This window comes from Myotis yumanensis, unplaced genomic scaffold (genome assembly GCF_028538775.1).
Source record: "Myotis yumanensis isolate MYYU_CA2020_CCGP unplaced genomic scaffold, mMyoYum1.0.hap1 SCAF_22, whole genome shotgun sequence".
Taxonomy (NCBI): domain Eukaryota; kingdom Metazoa; phylum Chordata; class Mammalia; order Chiroptera; family Vespertilionidae; genus Myotis; species Myotis yumanensis.
The window spans coordinates 9,622,457-9,635,374 of NW_027223773.1; the positions used below are offsets into that span (position 1 = coordinate 9,622,457).

General features: G+C 44.7%; 1 protein-coding gene across 1 annotated transcript in view; it reads left to right on the forward strand.

Annotated features, from left to right (window-relative positions):
- USH2A (usherin) overlaps positions 1 to 12,918 on the forward strand; it is a 398,687-nt gene that overhangs the window by 157,165 nt on the left and 228,604 nt on the right. The window contains 3 exon segments of the mRNA XM_070401429.1: positions 1,336 to 1,539; positions 1,675 to 1,755; positions 4,759 to 4,956. Coding sequence (XP_070257530.1) covers positions 1,336 to 1,539; positions 1,675 to 1,755; positions 4,759 to 4,956 — 483 coding nt within the window.

The following is a 12,918-nucleotide window of genomic DNA, read 5'->3' on the forward strand; positions in this document are numbered from 1 at the left end:
ATAGACCAGCAGTATCGATCGGCCAGGCCTAAAGGAATGTGAATAATAGCAACGGCATTTAAAAAGGATATAGGCCCACGTAATGTGTTTGGAGAGATAATAAGACACCATATAAACTCTGAAGAGAACAATGTGTTCATTGTTACTATGAAGTTATTTTATTGCTCAGCCTTTGCATGATGTTTTATTTCCACTCTCTGCTAAGGTGCTTTCGTCTTGAAAAGAGCTAATCATGTGCAGGGACCTTGCGAACTTGACCATGTTCAGTTCAGAAGGAGTGTGCGTGTGTGTGTGTGTGTGTGTGTGTGTGTGTGTGTAGGTGCGCACAATGGCAATCTCAAAGGCAGGCTGCTCATTTCTTCTATGACCATTTTGTGCAGTTTTCTGAGCAGAGAACTGCCAAGCCTCCCTGAGCTGGTCTCTGTTTACACCCACTAGCGTGTCACTGAAAGCAACTGCTGTCCCCCAGCCGGCTGGCTGCCCTGAAGTTTTCCAACTAAAAACCAGTGCATCCCCCTCCATTTTCTCCATGTTCTGTGGTTCACCTTCACAGACTTGAACTGCATGATGGTCGTTTTAAAGTTGACTGTGTGGATGACACATTCAGGGACACTTCTGGGTGTGGCCATTGTCAAAACAACCCAGTCCCTGTCATGCCACCACCAACCCCAAACTGGGACCGTTTGTACATTCACGGTGTGGAACACAGTGAAAATGGTCGAGCACAGCCGTAGCCCCTCTGTCTGTTGATTTTACAGGGACTTTGTTCTGTATCTCCGAAGCGATTAGTGAGGGAGGCAGGGCAATATCTGAGGACCCCAGTGTGTTTCGAAACTGTTCTCCCTCCTGGTGTCCGGCATAATACCCTCGAAGGGTATTTTTCCCCCAGTGATCTTGTTGAAAAATTATGCTACTTGAGATATTTATTTTTGTGGCCCTTAAACACTCACTTTTGTAGGTAACTTAATTTTTCGGAATCGCGGGCATGTGGATCCCCCCCACCTCTGCCATAATGTGCAGTGAGCTAAATTTCATTCCAGTGGCATCTGCACAAGGAGGAAATGTAGATCTGAAGAGGCATAGCACAGGCTTTTAGCTGAATAAAGTTCAGTTGAATTATACTCATCTGCTTATATTTTTTCCCAAATAACATCAATATAAGCATTACCTTGTGACAGTGAGGAGGCATCAAGGGTTCCCCCAGGAGATGCGCAGGTTTAGAGATTGTATCTAACGCCCCTGCCACCCCTCACCCAGATGCCCCGCCGAGGACAGAGAGGATGGGTGGCGAGTGGCTCTCGCCCTGTGGGTGACCGGTCTCTCCCTCTTGGCCAGGTTTCGGCGGCTGCATGCGGGACGTTGCGTTTGAGCGTGGCACCGCCCTCCGCTTGGCATCTGTGTCCAGCGGCGCTGTCAGAGTCAATCTGGACGGATGCCTGTCAAGTGACAGCGCTGTTAACTGCAGGGGGAACGACTCCATCCTGGTGTACCGGGGCCCGGAGCCCAGCGCGCAGGAGCACGGGCTACAGCCCTTCACAGGTAACGTGGGGGGCTCCATCCACGTGACATGTCACCCACCTCCTCCCCCTCCTTGTCCTGCTCCCTCCTGCCAGCCCCTCCCCTTGTCTGCAGGGACTAACGTTTTACTCCTTCTACTTCTTCTTTCCATGTAAGAATACCTGTACCGCGTGATGGCCTCGCACGAAGGGGGTTCTGTCTGGAGTGACTGGAGCCGGGGGCACACAACTGGAGCAGGTAAACAGCTTTTCTCTCCTCCTGTCTGTGTGCCCACACACGCACATGCCTGTGCCCCCATGTTTGCGCATGTGAAGGAAAGGGAAGGCCATCACAGTCTTGGTGCAAGGAGCATGTTGCGCTCTGTGGCGGCGCGTGCCTTGGTTGGCTGACGCATCTGCCGATGGCTGAAGTGCTTTGCTTTTTCGGGTATTTAATAAGTAGAGGCTGAGGCTTGACTCTTTCCTCTTCATAAGAAGAAACGTTCAATTTGTCTTAGGGATTTCACAGCCTGCATCTACAGTAATAGGCTGAGGACAGGAAGCCGTGATAGACTGGACAGGCCCCAGGAAGTGACGTCGGGATGACCGCTGAGGGGGTGGCCTCCCTCTCCCAGAAGGTGACCTTGAAACCTGTGCCCTGGTTGGAAGCACCTGGGTTTGGCCCCAATATGCCAGATGTTTGCGATGGTGCTGACTGTAGGGTCTTAGAATGGCTCTCCCAGGACAGAAATTGCTGACTGGTTACTCTTTCTTTCAGTCGGAGTGGAGACAGCTAGGGGTTAGATAGAATGCCCTAGGTCTCATCCCAGACAACCGATTTATGAGCGCATTGAGCATCTGACGGTGACGATACATCTTTTTGCGTAGTGTCATCACAGCAAGGCGTTCCTCACAGAAAGTTGTATGAGTCGGAAGCTTTCTACCCTTTTGGGTCAAGTATCTGTCAGAGAGGCAAATGCATTTCCATATGATGCCACTTAACGTCTCTCCACATTGATCCTGAGCAAGTCACAGTTTATCCAAAGATACATTTTTCACCAAGATATTCTCTCATACTTTTTTTGTTTTTAATCAACAATGGGTGACTGACCCAGGAATTTTTGTGAAGTCTTGTCCATCTAAAAGATGACTGCGTACTGAGATGGGCTACTAAGAATAATTTTTAAAGCTCTCTGCCTACAGATTTTCCAGAAGAAGACAGCATGCCCCTTTTCCCGGGATGATTTAAATGATCATCTATTTGTAGGCAAGACGATGAATAAAATATTTACTTGTTACTGGCATGTCCTCTGACCCTATTGCACACTTTTCTACTTTATTTTTATTTTTTAATCCTCACCCGAGTATATTTTTCCATTGATTTTTAGAGAGAGTAGAAGGGAGGAGGAGAGAAAGAAACATCAGTGTGAGAGAGACACTTCCATTGGTTGCCTCCCACAGGCACCCGACCAGGGCCAGGAATTTATCCTACAACCAAGGTAAATGCCCTTGACCGGAATCGAACCTGGAACCCTTCAGTCCACAGGCTGATGCTCTAACCACTGAGCGAACCATCCAGGGCCCACTTCTCTACTTTATTAGCAAATACACCATAAAGCCTGCCTTTCGTCTGATTCCGGAAATCGGTATCTAGAAAGTGCACCACTTAACATAGCTCAGTAGTCTCCCTTTTGAGGGCCACCGAGAAAATATGCAAATAGAACAGTGAATTTATAGCGACAGTCTGACCACCGAGTCTTTATGCCATAAATTCATATTTACAATCTGACCACAACCCTGAGCAGTGACATGCTCCCGGGGGTTGGAGAATAATTGCGCTATTTAATTATTTTGGAGTCAGTTTTGCTCTGTCCCTTATGAGAAGACCATCTGTTAGACAGCCCTGTACTTTGCCGGGCACCGCATTTCAGAACTAATAAAATCAGCATCGCTCCCGGGATCCCTCTACTTGCAGCTCGACCGTGTGGCCGGCGTGCTTTCTGTGGGCGCCCAAGCTGTTTTCACGGCACAGACCCCAGCGCTTCGCCTCCGCGCTTCCTCTCGGCCTTTGTGCTCATGTTGTCTCCCCGGAAGCTGGCCTTGTTTATTGGTCTGAACAGTGAAGTCCGAGCAGGAGGCTCCTGGATGGGGGAAACCTGGAGCGACCGTCCCCGACAGGGCCCCGGAGTCCGGGAGCAGCCACAGCAGGCCTCTCATCCATCATCCTGCCAGGCCTTCCTCGGGCCTTTCCTGTGTCCCCAGCGCAGTCAGCTGTGATGAAGTTTTTACTGATCAGATCCGTGGAAACACGTGATAAATAGTTAAAGGTATAGATTTTTAAAATTAGGGGACACAGCTTGTAAGTGAAGTTTTGCAGTTGCTTTAAAATCCCTTTTTTTGTGTTAGTGGGTTTGTGTGTGTGTGTTTAATATGTTTTTATTGATTTCAGAGAGGAAGGGAGAGGGAGACAGAGATAGAAACATCAATGATAAGAGAGAATCATGGATCAGCTGCCTCCTGCATGTCCCCCACTGGGGATTGAGCCCGCAATCCGGGCATGTGCCCTGACCTCCTGGTTCATAGGTCGACACTCAACCACGGAGCCTCACCGGCTGGGCTGTGTTAGTGTTCTCTGATACTCTGTAGAAAACATCCCCCAAAATGGTTGTGTAGAATCTCAAGGACACGCGCTTCTCCGCCCCCTGAAATGCAACTAGGAATGCATCTGTATATCATATCTGAGAGAATTTTGATTTTTAAAAAAATAATTTGAGAACAATTGAATGTAGAAAGTGAGATCAGATATCCCAGTAAAATATCACCACAATTGTGATAATTTTTGGCCAATCCACCAAAGATATAAAAGTGTCAGACCGCTGTGTATAATAACAGTCTTAATTACCTCGCTTCAAAGGGGGACATCGTTCCATTGTTTGAACTTGTTAACTGCCCACCGTCCACCTCCTCCCTTATGAGTGATGTCTGAAACATGTCGGCTCCATTAAATGTTTGGGGAAAGCCTGGACCAGACTCGAAAGCACGTTATGTCGATGGAGTTTTGATGGTTTTGAAATATCGCTTAAGCCGAATGGCTCAAGATGTGCAGTCATATTAAATCAGTGCTGAAAAGTTACAACTCTAATAAATTGTATTTATGCTAATGGTCGAGCCTGATTTACTGCGGCCATTAAAAGTGAAGAATGGGGCAGCAGTCTCCTCCGCTCGGCCATTTCCTCTTATTTTCTCTCTCACTCGTCCGCAGCTCCACCCAGCGTGCCAGCCCCCTCCAGAGTCCGCAGCATAAACGGATCGAGCGTGCAAGTGGCCTGGGATGAACCTGTGGAGGTCAGAGGTGTGATTGAGAAGTACATCCTGAGAGCCTGCCCTGAGGGTGGCGAGCCCGGCCCACCCCGCACCCCCTGTGTCACGTTTGAGCTTGTGCATACCAGCAACCTCACAGGTAGAGGCGACTCCTCGTGGGAGTAAACTTTATTCATTTGCTTTTTGTTTGATTTTAAGTAAGAGCATTCTTTAAGGTTTCTTTCCTCCAAAAGCATTCATTATTCATCTCTATGTGCCTGGTTAGAAACAGGAACCAGCCTGGCTGACGTGGCTCAGTGTTTGAGTGTCCACCTATGAACCAGGAGGTCAAGGTCACGGGCTTGAACTTCAATAAGGGGTGGGCAGGAGGCAGCCAATGGATGATTCTCTCTCATCATTGATGTTTCTCTCTTTTCTTCTTCTCCCTTCCTCTCTCTGAAATCAATGTAAAAAACACATAAAAATTAAAAATAATAGTCGTTAAACAACAAAACAACCATCTAATGTGATGGAAGCCTGCGTCCATTTGAGGTAAAAAGAGTCATCGTGGGCTTTTGTGAATAGCTTCAGTGCAAGGCTGCTATTCTCTGTCCCCAGGAGATTAGGTCACAGGTGTCTAGAGCTCTTAAAGCTCTTCAGACATCTTCTAGGGATCCTGCATGTTCATACAGCACCAGCAGACCTACCTCACCATGCAAAAAATGCACTCTCTGGGACCAGCCCAAGTTCATGGCACCATTACTTATTGTAAAATTGCTGATTAAACCTAATTATGTCCGGGTACAGGAGGATCAGAGTGCCGGCAGTTTGGTGGGCTCTCCGGTGAATCAATTTCTCACGGGGCCACACAGACCGATGGCAGTGGATTAGACTTATGGACATCACACACATGTCCTGGACTCAAATCTGTACACATGTGTGATAAGAGCAGCTTACAGCTTCATGAAGTGTTACAGCACCTGAAATAGAAAGTCAGAATAAGCCTTTGACCAAAAAAAAGGAAAATACTTCATAAATATGATAGAAAAAAACATGTTTCCTCTGTCAAAGAATTTTATAACTTGAAAAATCATATGGATTTTGGAGTGGCCATAATGATCTTGTCAGGGGGCTATTGGTCCACCCCCTTGAGCCCTTACTTCCTTTTTTAGACTGTTTAGCCTCTACAGCTCAAATATACCAACAGTTTCTTTTTAATCTATTTTTACTTCCTTTGTTTTTATTTTTACCACCTGATAAAAGCCCACCCTGAGTTAGTCCACAGTTTGACTTTGCCCAATGGGCACATTTTAGCTAAACGGGCTGGAAAAACATACACATACACACACACACACACACACACACACACACACACACACAGTTTATCACTAAAAATTCTCAGCCTGCATTTTCCAAACGGGCACTCGGTCATGACGCCAGTCCTATCACATTTCTAAAATAAGCTCCTTCTCCCAGCCTCCTCATTAAATATTTTATATTTTTCCAAACTATCTAAATGCTAGCCTCGCTTTCTCATCCCGCTTGGTGGATATTTATATCAAATCATCTTAAACACCCAAGGAGAAACCGAATCTATCACATGGGCTTTCTTATAACCAAGTAGATGCATCAGTTGCATTTCTCTGACGGAGAGGGTGGTTATTGTGGTTTAAAGGAATCAACGCTTTAAAAATAATTCTCACCAGAGAATCGGTATTAGCCATCACCGTTATTTTCGTTTTTATTTTTTACTTGTCTCTTGCCTGTGTGATCTCAGGGGAATTTACAAACATATCCCCAGACCAGCGTCTTCTCATATATAGAATGGGGGTAGAAACCTTTTTTATGTTTTATAATTGTTGTAAAGATAAAAAATGAATTTCCTACATAAAGTATTTTGCTCAGAGATAAGCACTTAGTAAGTGGCCAGGGAATTAATTGTCTTTATGCTCTTTAGTCTCTGGATTCTAGGTTATTGCTTCATAATTGTTTCCCTTTCATTTTCCTGATTTTTGCAGAGTTGATTCTACTCTTTGAGCCTTTTGAGATCATTTTTAAAGTTTTTATGTGTGTGTGATTCTTTTATATAATTTGCATTTGTTCCTCATCTCACCAGCTTGCCTGCCTCTCAGCAGTCTCAGTGTTTATCTCTTTTGTTTGACATTTACCATCTCTCTCTCATTTAATCGATTCCAAGTTCTTTTTTTCTTGTTAAAATCGTTTCTATAATCTTTATTGTTGAAAGTATTACACATGTCCCCTTTATTCCCCCATTGACCTCTTCCAGCCCGCCCTTACTCCCAACCCCAGGCCTTCCCCACCCTATTGTCTGTGTCCTTGGGTTATGCATATATGCATACAACTTCTTTGGTTGATCTCGTCCCACCCACCCGCTCTCCCCACCTTCCCTCTGAGGTTCGAAAGCCCTTTCCAGGCTTGTGTTCGGCCTTGTGACTAAGATCAAGGGTAGAATCTATTCTTAGCACATTCCAAGTTCTTGTAGATCTTTTGCATAGCATGAAACTGATGAGGAGGAAACAGGTTTCCTGACTTATCTCCTCCCAGAGCACCATAGTGGGGTCTAAAGGCAACCCCAAGTTTGGCTAAATGCAGCCCAGCCCCTAATTATAGCAGTCAGTTCCCCATCCTTAAACTTGTCTTTAGGTTGGTATTCACTCAAGAAAATGAAATCATTTTCAGATTAATTTACGGGACATCTAGTGGTTAATAAGAACCTTTGCTGGAATTAGGATGGGGTCCACAGAAAAGTTTGTGTTGGCCTCAGAGTAATCTGTAAGCCTCAGCTTCTGTCTTCTCAGTATTTTGAGAAGGAGGGCGCTGAGAGCTCATGGACGTACTGGACCAGCTTCAGATTCCACTTGCTCCGGGCTCTCTTTCAAGTCAGGTGTCCGTTGGCCTGTGTTTCATGTCCTGCCATGTGTGTATAAACCTTGGGTCATTACACTGGGGTTCTTACATGGCAGTACTCAACCAGATGCAAAATAAGCCATGCAGGAAGCTTTACAAATGCTGGCTTCTGGGCACCGCCTGGGGCGGCCTCAGTGTTTGGTCTGGAATGCAGCCTGGGTGCTGGTAGGTAGGTATTTTCTCAGTGTCTGTGGGTCACTGTAAAGCCAGCATTGGGAGACCCTTGTCCAGGCGGAGTCTGATCAGCGGTCCAGTCTCAGTTTTGCCCAGAAATTCGCATAACAGCTTCCACCTCCACCTGAAACTTTAAAATGTAGGACAAGAAAATGTTAATCATCTATAGAAAAAGGATAAAAGAATAAAAGTAGCTGCCTAAAATCAGCAAAGGAAAATATTAGTTCTATAAATAGACCAAAATTAAGTGAAATGGGTTATTGAAAATAAATGGGAAATGATGGTCAGGCTTACAAAATGCAGAAGGCAAACTGGGTCGGGGGGGATGAATATGAGGGAAGGCAACTGGGAGAAGAGTGAGACGGAATATTTACCACTAATGAATTTGGCTACGGGAGGATTAAATGAGATAAATCCCAGAAGCATGGAGAGTCCAAGGGTTAACAGCCCCACTCAAGAGCAAATGGGCCCCTGTGGGCCGCGGGGGCCAGCTTCCCTGCCCTCCCAAGGCCAGGGTTCAGAGCAGGGCTCGCTTGAAGTTCATTTCCTTGCTGGCGCCCCAGGGCAGAAAGCCCGGCAGTCACCACGCCTGTGTATCCTCAGACTTCTCGCAAAGGCCTCCAATTAACAGCGTGGCTCAGAGGATTCTCCCTGCAGCCCTGTTAACACGGGAAGCTGCTGCCCTGGGAGACAGCCCTGGCGTTTTCTGCTCAGAAAGTGACTTCTCAGTTGGATTTGAGATCATGTGGAGAATGAGTGGGTTCAACAATGTGCACGGACACAATCATTTCCTTTTCTTTCATTTTTTAATTTTTGTTTTTTTAATCTTTATTGTTGAAAGTATTACATGTCTCCCTTTTTCACCCATTGACCCCTTCTAGCCCAACCCCGCCTCCCTCCCCAGGCCTTCACCACCCTATTGTCTGTGCCCGTGGGTTATGCATACATGCATACAAGTTCTTGGGTTGATCACTTCCCACCCACCCACCCTCCCCTGACTATAATTATTTCTTTTTCTTTTTTTCTTAAGGTGTTTAAACGTATATACTTCATTATCAACATAATTTGTAGTGCTAGGGATATAATTGGTACATAGTAGATATTTTCTCATTACATTAAAGTCTAGGAGTTATATTTCTTTCTCAAATAGAATCATAGATAATAGTATGTATTATTCACTATAGTTTCATAGAAGAATCAATAATAGTCTTTCAGATAACCCAGATACTAGTAAATCTAAATGTATGTAGAAATGAAAGACATTTTAACTTATTATTAAGACAGCTTTTGCTTAGACAACTGGCTCAGTCTTCATTTGCAGTAGAGGCTAGTCTACCTGAAGCAAGTGGGTGACATACTGAAAAGGTGTCTCTCCCTTTTCTCTCTCTTGCACAGCTAGTGGTATAATTCCCAACTCTCTTGGTCATAAGGAGATTCCTGAATTGCTTAAACATGCAGATTCTTGGGTTCTACACGGGAGACTCTGCATACTTGGGCTAGAATTAGAAACCTGCCTTTTACCAAGTGTTCTTCTGCAGATGGTCCAGGGACCACATGCTGCAACCTCCTGGGGAGGGAGCGACAGCCAGCTGAGAGGGACCCTGTCCCTGCTGGGCTGATTGTCCTGCTTCCTTTGTTCCTGCCCCTGGTTCCTAGCATGAACTCTGTGAGCCGATCATGCTAAGACAGTGGAGACCGAGGCAGTGTCCTTAGGGCCTCTGCTGTGATGGATAGCTCTTCTGGAAGGAGGGGAGAACTATTTGGGTTCTTGTTAACTGCAGATTCTGATGCCTGGACTGGGGATGTGGCGTGAGAGTCTGCCGTTCTAATAAGAACCCACCCCCCCTTCATGGTGATTCCCAGTAACAAGGCTCACTATTTATATAGGAAATGAAAAGCGCCCTTTCTAAGTGATTTTTGCCTTATGCCTGACTTGGGAACGTAACCCCAGTGGTTAGTCCATCCATAACTAAGACCCTGCTCGTTATGTGTATGTATACATATACATACATGTATATGTTACATACAAGTTATGTGCATGTACTATGATTATATTTACTCGAGAAGCCTGCAGAGAGATGATTATAATACAAGCTTTGATGCCAGGTATGTTGTTGTTTTTCTGTTCAACTGAGAATTCCTGCTCCACAGTTGAGACTGCCTATGCTGTGGCCACTCTTTGTGCATCTGAGTTATTTCCTTCTTAGACAGTAAGCTCCTGGAAGGCAATAAGTTTTACATTCATTTTAAGTCTTGTCCATTTCCTTGCTCAAGATAGCTGATCAGTACACTTTTACTGAATGAACAAATGCAGCTTTCTGTCGCTAACCCTATAAAGTAATGTTAATATAGTATTGTTCTATCCTGCTGCCTTGAGTATTGGGTTACTGTTTCTTACTAAAGTGTCAGCAATGCTGTAGTTCTCTAATTCTTTTTTATTTTTATTGATTTCAGAGAGGAAGGGAGAAGGATGAGAGAGAATCATTGATTGGCTGCCCCTGCACTCCCCCTACCGGGGATCTAGCCCACACCCAGGCATGTGCCCTTGACTGGAATTGAACCATGACTTTCTGATTCATAGTTTGACAGTCAACAACTGAGCCACACCCTAGTTGGGCTGTAGTTCTTTAATTTTATGAAATAATATACAGAGCAATTACAACTTAATCATTTATTTCTAACTCAGTATGTATATTCCCAAAGGAAAAACAATGTTGATAAGCTGAATAGAATCTAAATATTAGTTTTAAAACTTAAATCTCATCAGGGAACTGAACCTCAGTGTATTTGTAATTAAAACCAATGGAATCCAGTGTTGCTGCAATGATGATAATTACACAGAGCAAAACATATTCATTCATTAAAAACAAAAACATTATGTACTGTGTTTCAACCTAGTGCTGGATCCTGCCTTTGCAATCTTTTTGTTGTTGCTGCTGCTATTTCTTTTTTATTGTGATAAAATACACTTAATAAACACACTGCTTTTACATCACCAAAATATAGCCCAAGAATTCCCACCAAGTGTAATGTTTTGTAAAAGATTAAAGGTTTTCTTTTGGAAAAAATAGAATAGATGAGTTTTTCATTTTCACTGAATTTCACCTGAGAGACAGAGAACCCGAAATAACAGTGACTTAATAAGCAAGATTAAGTTTCTCTCTCTCTGGTGATGGACGTCCAGTTAGTCGATGTCGGGTGGGCTGTTCTCAGTGCCAGGGACACATGCGTTTCCTCTTTCCGGCATGACACCCGTAGGGACAGGGCTGCTGCCTCCCGGTCCCAGGCGGCTGCTGGAGCTCAGCTGTGCAGCCTGGGTTCCTCGCAGCGGAAAGGAGGGATGGTTGAAGGAAGACAGACACGTTCCCAGGGAAGGCATTTCGCAAGTGGGGCCTTCACCTCTGGCGACATTCTGTGGCCAGAACACAGCCACATGGCTGAGCCTCGCTGCAGGACGTGCTGGGAAATGCACTTCCTCCAGGGGGCCATCTCCCCTGCTTCTATTGTGAGGAGGAAGAGTATATAAAAGAGGGTGCTTAGTAGTCGCTGCCACCATCGGCAGACATCACAAGTAAATTTCAAGAATTCATTTTGATGATAGTATATTAAAAAACAAATGGCGAGCGTCTGCCATTTCCACAGTACTTCATAAATTAATATTACATATTTGTAGTTTATTACAAACTCTTTCAATGTAAATCGTGAACGAAATTGGTCTGAGAAAAATCACAGGAACAAAAATATGGCCTGTGACATAAATAGTAAAAATAGAGATGATGTAATGGCCTGCTTAGCTAATGCGGAAGAATCTCATTAGGTAATGCAGTGTTGATGAGTTAATAGCTTTGTCTAAGTCTCCCGAATACCTAATGAGCCTGAGCTACTTTTACGTTGTGAAATCTTCAGACAGAGCTTTTTGCGGGTTATATGTTTTTTATTTTATGCTGTAATAATTTGTAGAGAAGGATGTAGATTTCTTTTTGATGACACATTGTGCCAAAAATGATGGTAATACATAAATCTTGCTGTTTAGTGATCTTCAACTAGGCATGTCTATAGTATTTGATGTAAATACTTCAAGAATCAGATTTGATTAAAGAAAAGGAACAGCCCAGGCCGTGTTGCTCAGTAGTTAGATCATCGGCCCATGTACTGAAGGGTCACTGGTTCGATTCCCAGTCAAGGCACATACCTTGGTTGCAAGTTCAAACCCAAGTCCCGTTTGGGGTGCGTGCAGGAGACAACCCATTGATGTGTCTCTCTCACATTGATGTTTCTTTTTCCCTCCCTCCCTTTCATTCTCTCTAAAAATCAATGGGAAAAATACCCTCCAGTGAGTATTAACCAAAAGAAGGGGGGGCGGGGGAGAGTGACTCCAAATTTTCTGTTTTCTAACTTTCATGACCTTTATATCTATATTGTATTTGGAACAAGTTAAAAATGTTACATACATAATATATAAAAGCCCAATGTTATAGTAAACAGCAACACACATACACTGATATAACGAGCATTTCTTATGAATCAGTTGCTCTGTAAGGGAATATTATAGGTGCACATGCTTACTCACTTGGGGGATAAGCATGTTCCTTTCTGTTTGTGTATAGTAGGTCTCAGCAATAAACGTGGACCTTTGAGCACAATTTTAAGGTGGATTTTAAGTGAAATATGTGCCCAGAAAAGCATGCTATTATCTTCAGTCATGCTTCTTGTGCCGGTCTTCTTCCTTCTCGTAGAGCAGGGTCTTAGGTCAGTGGCAAGGCGGTGACCTTGGAGTCAGGAGGCAGGTTCTCCTCTCAGCTCTGCTGCTGGACTTGAGCGACCGAGTTCACACTTGGCCCATCCGTCAGCATCCCCTTCGGGCGGGGACCTAGGGCCAGAGCAGTAAGGATGACGCGGGTTCTTTCCTTTCCTCTGTCTCCTTGCCTGGCTCCCTGCGCAGGAAGTCCTGTCTTTTCTTGGAGGGTCCTAGTGACTTCAGTGTCCACCCTTTAAGTTAGATAAAGAGTTAACACGAGTG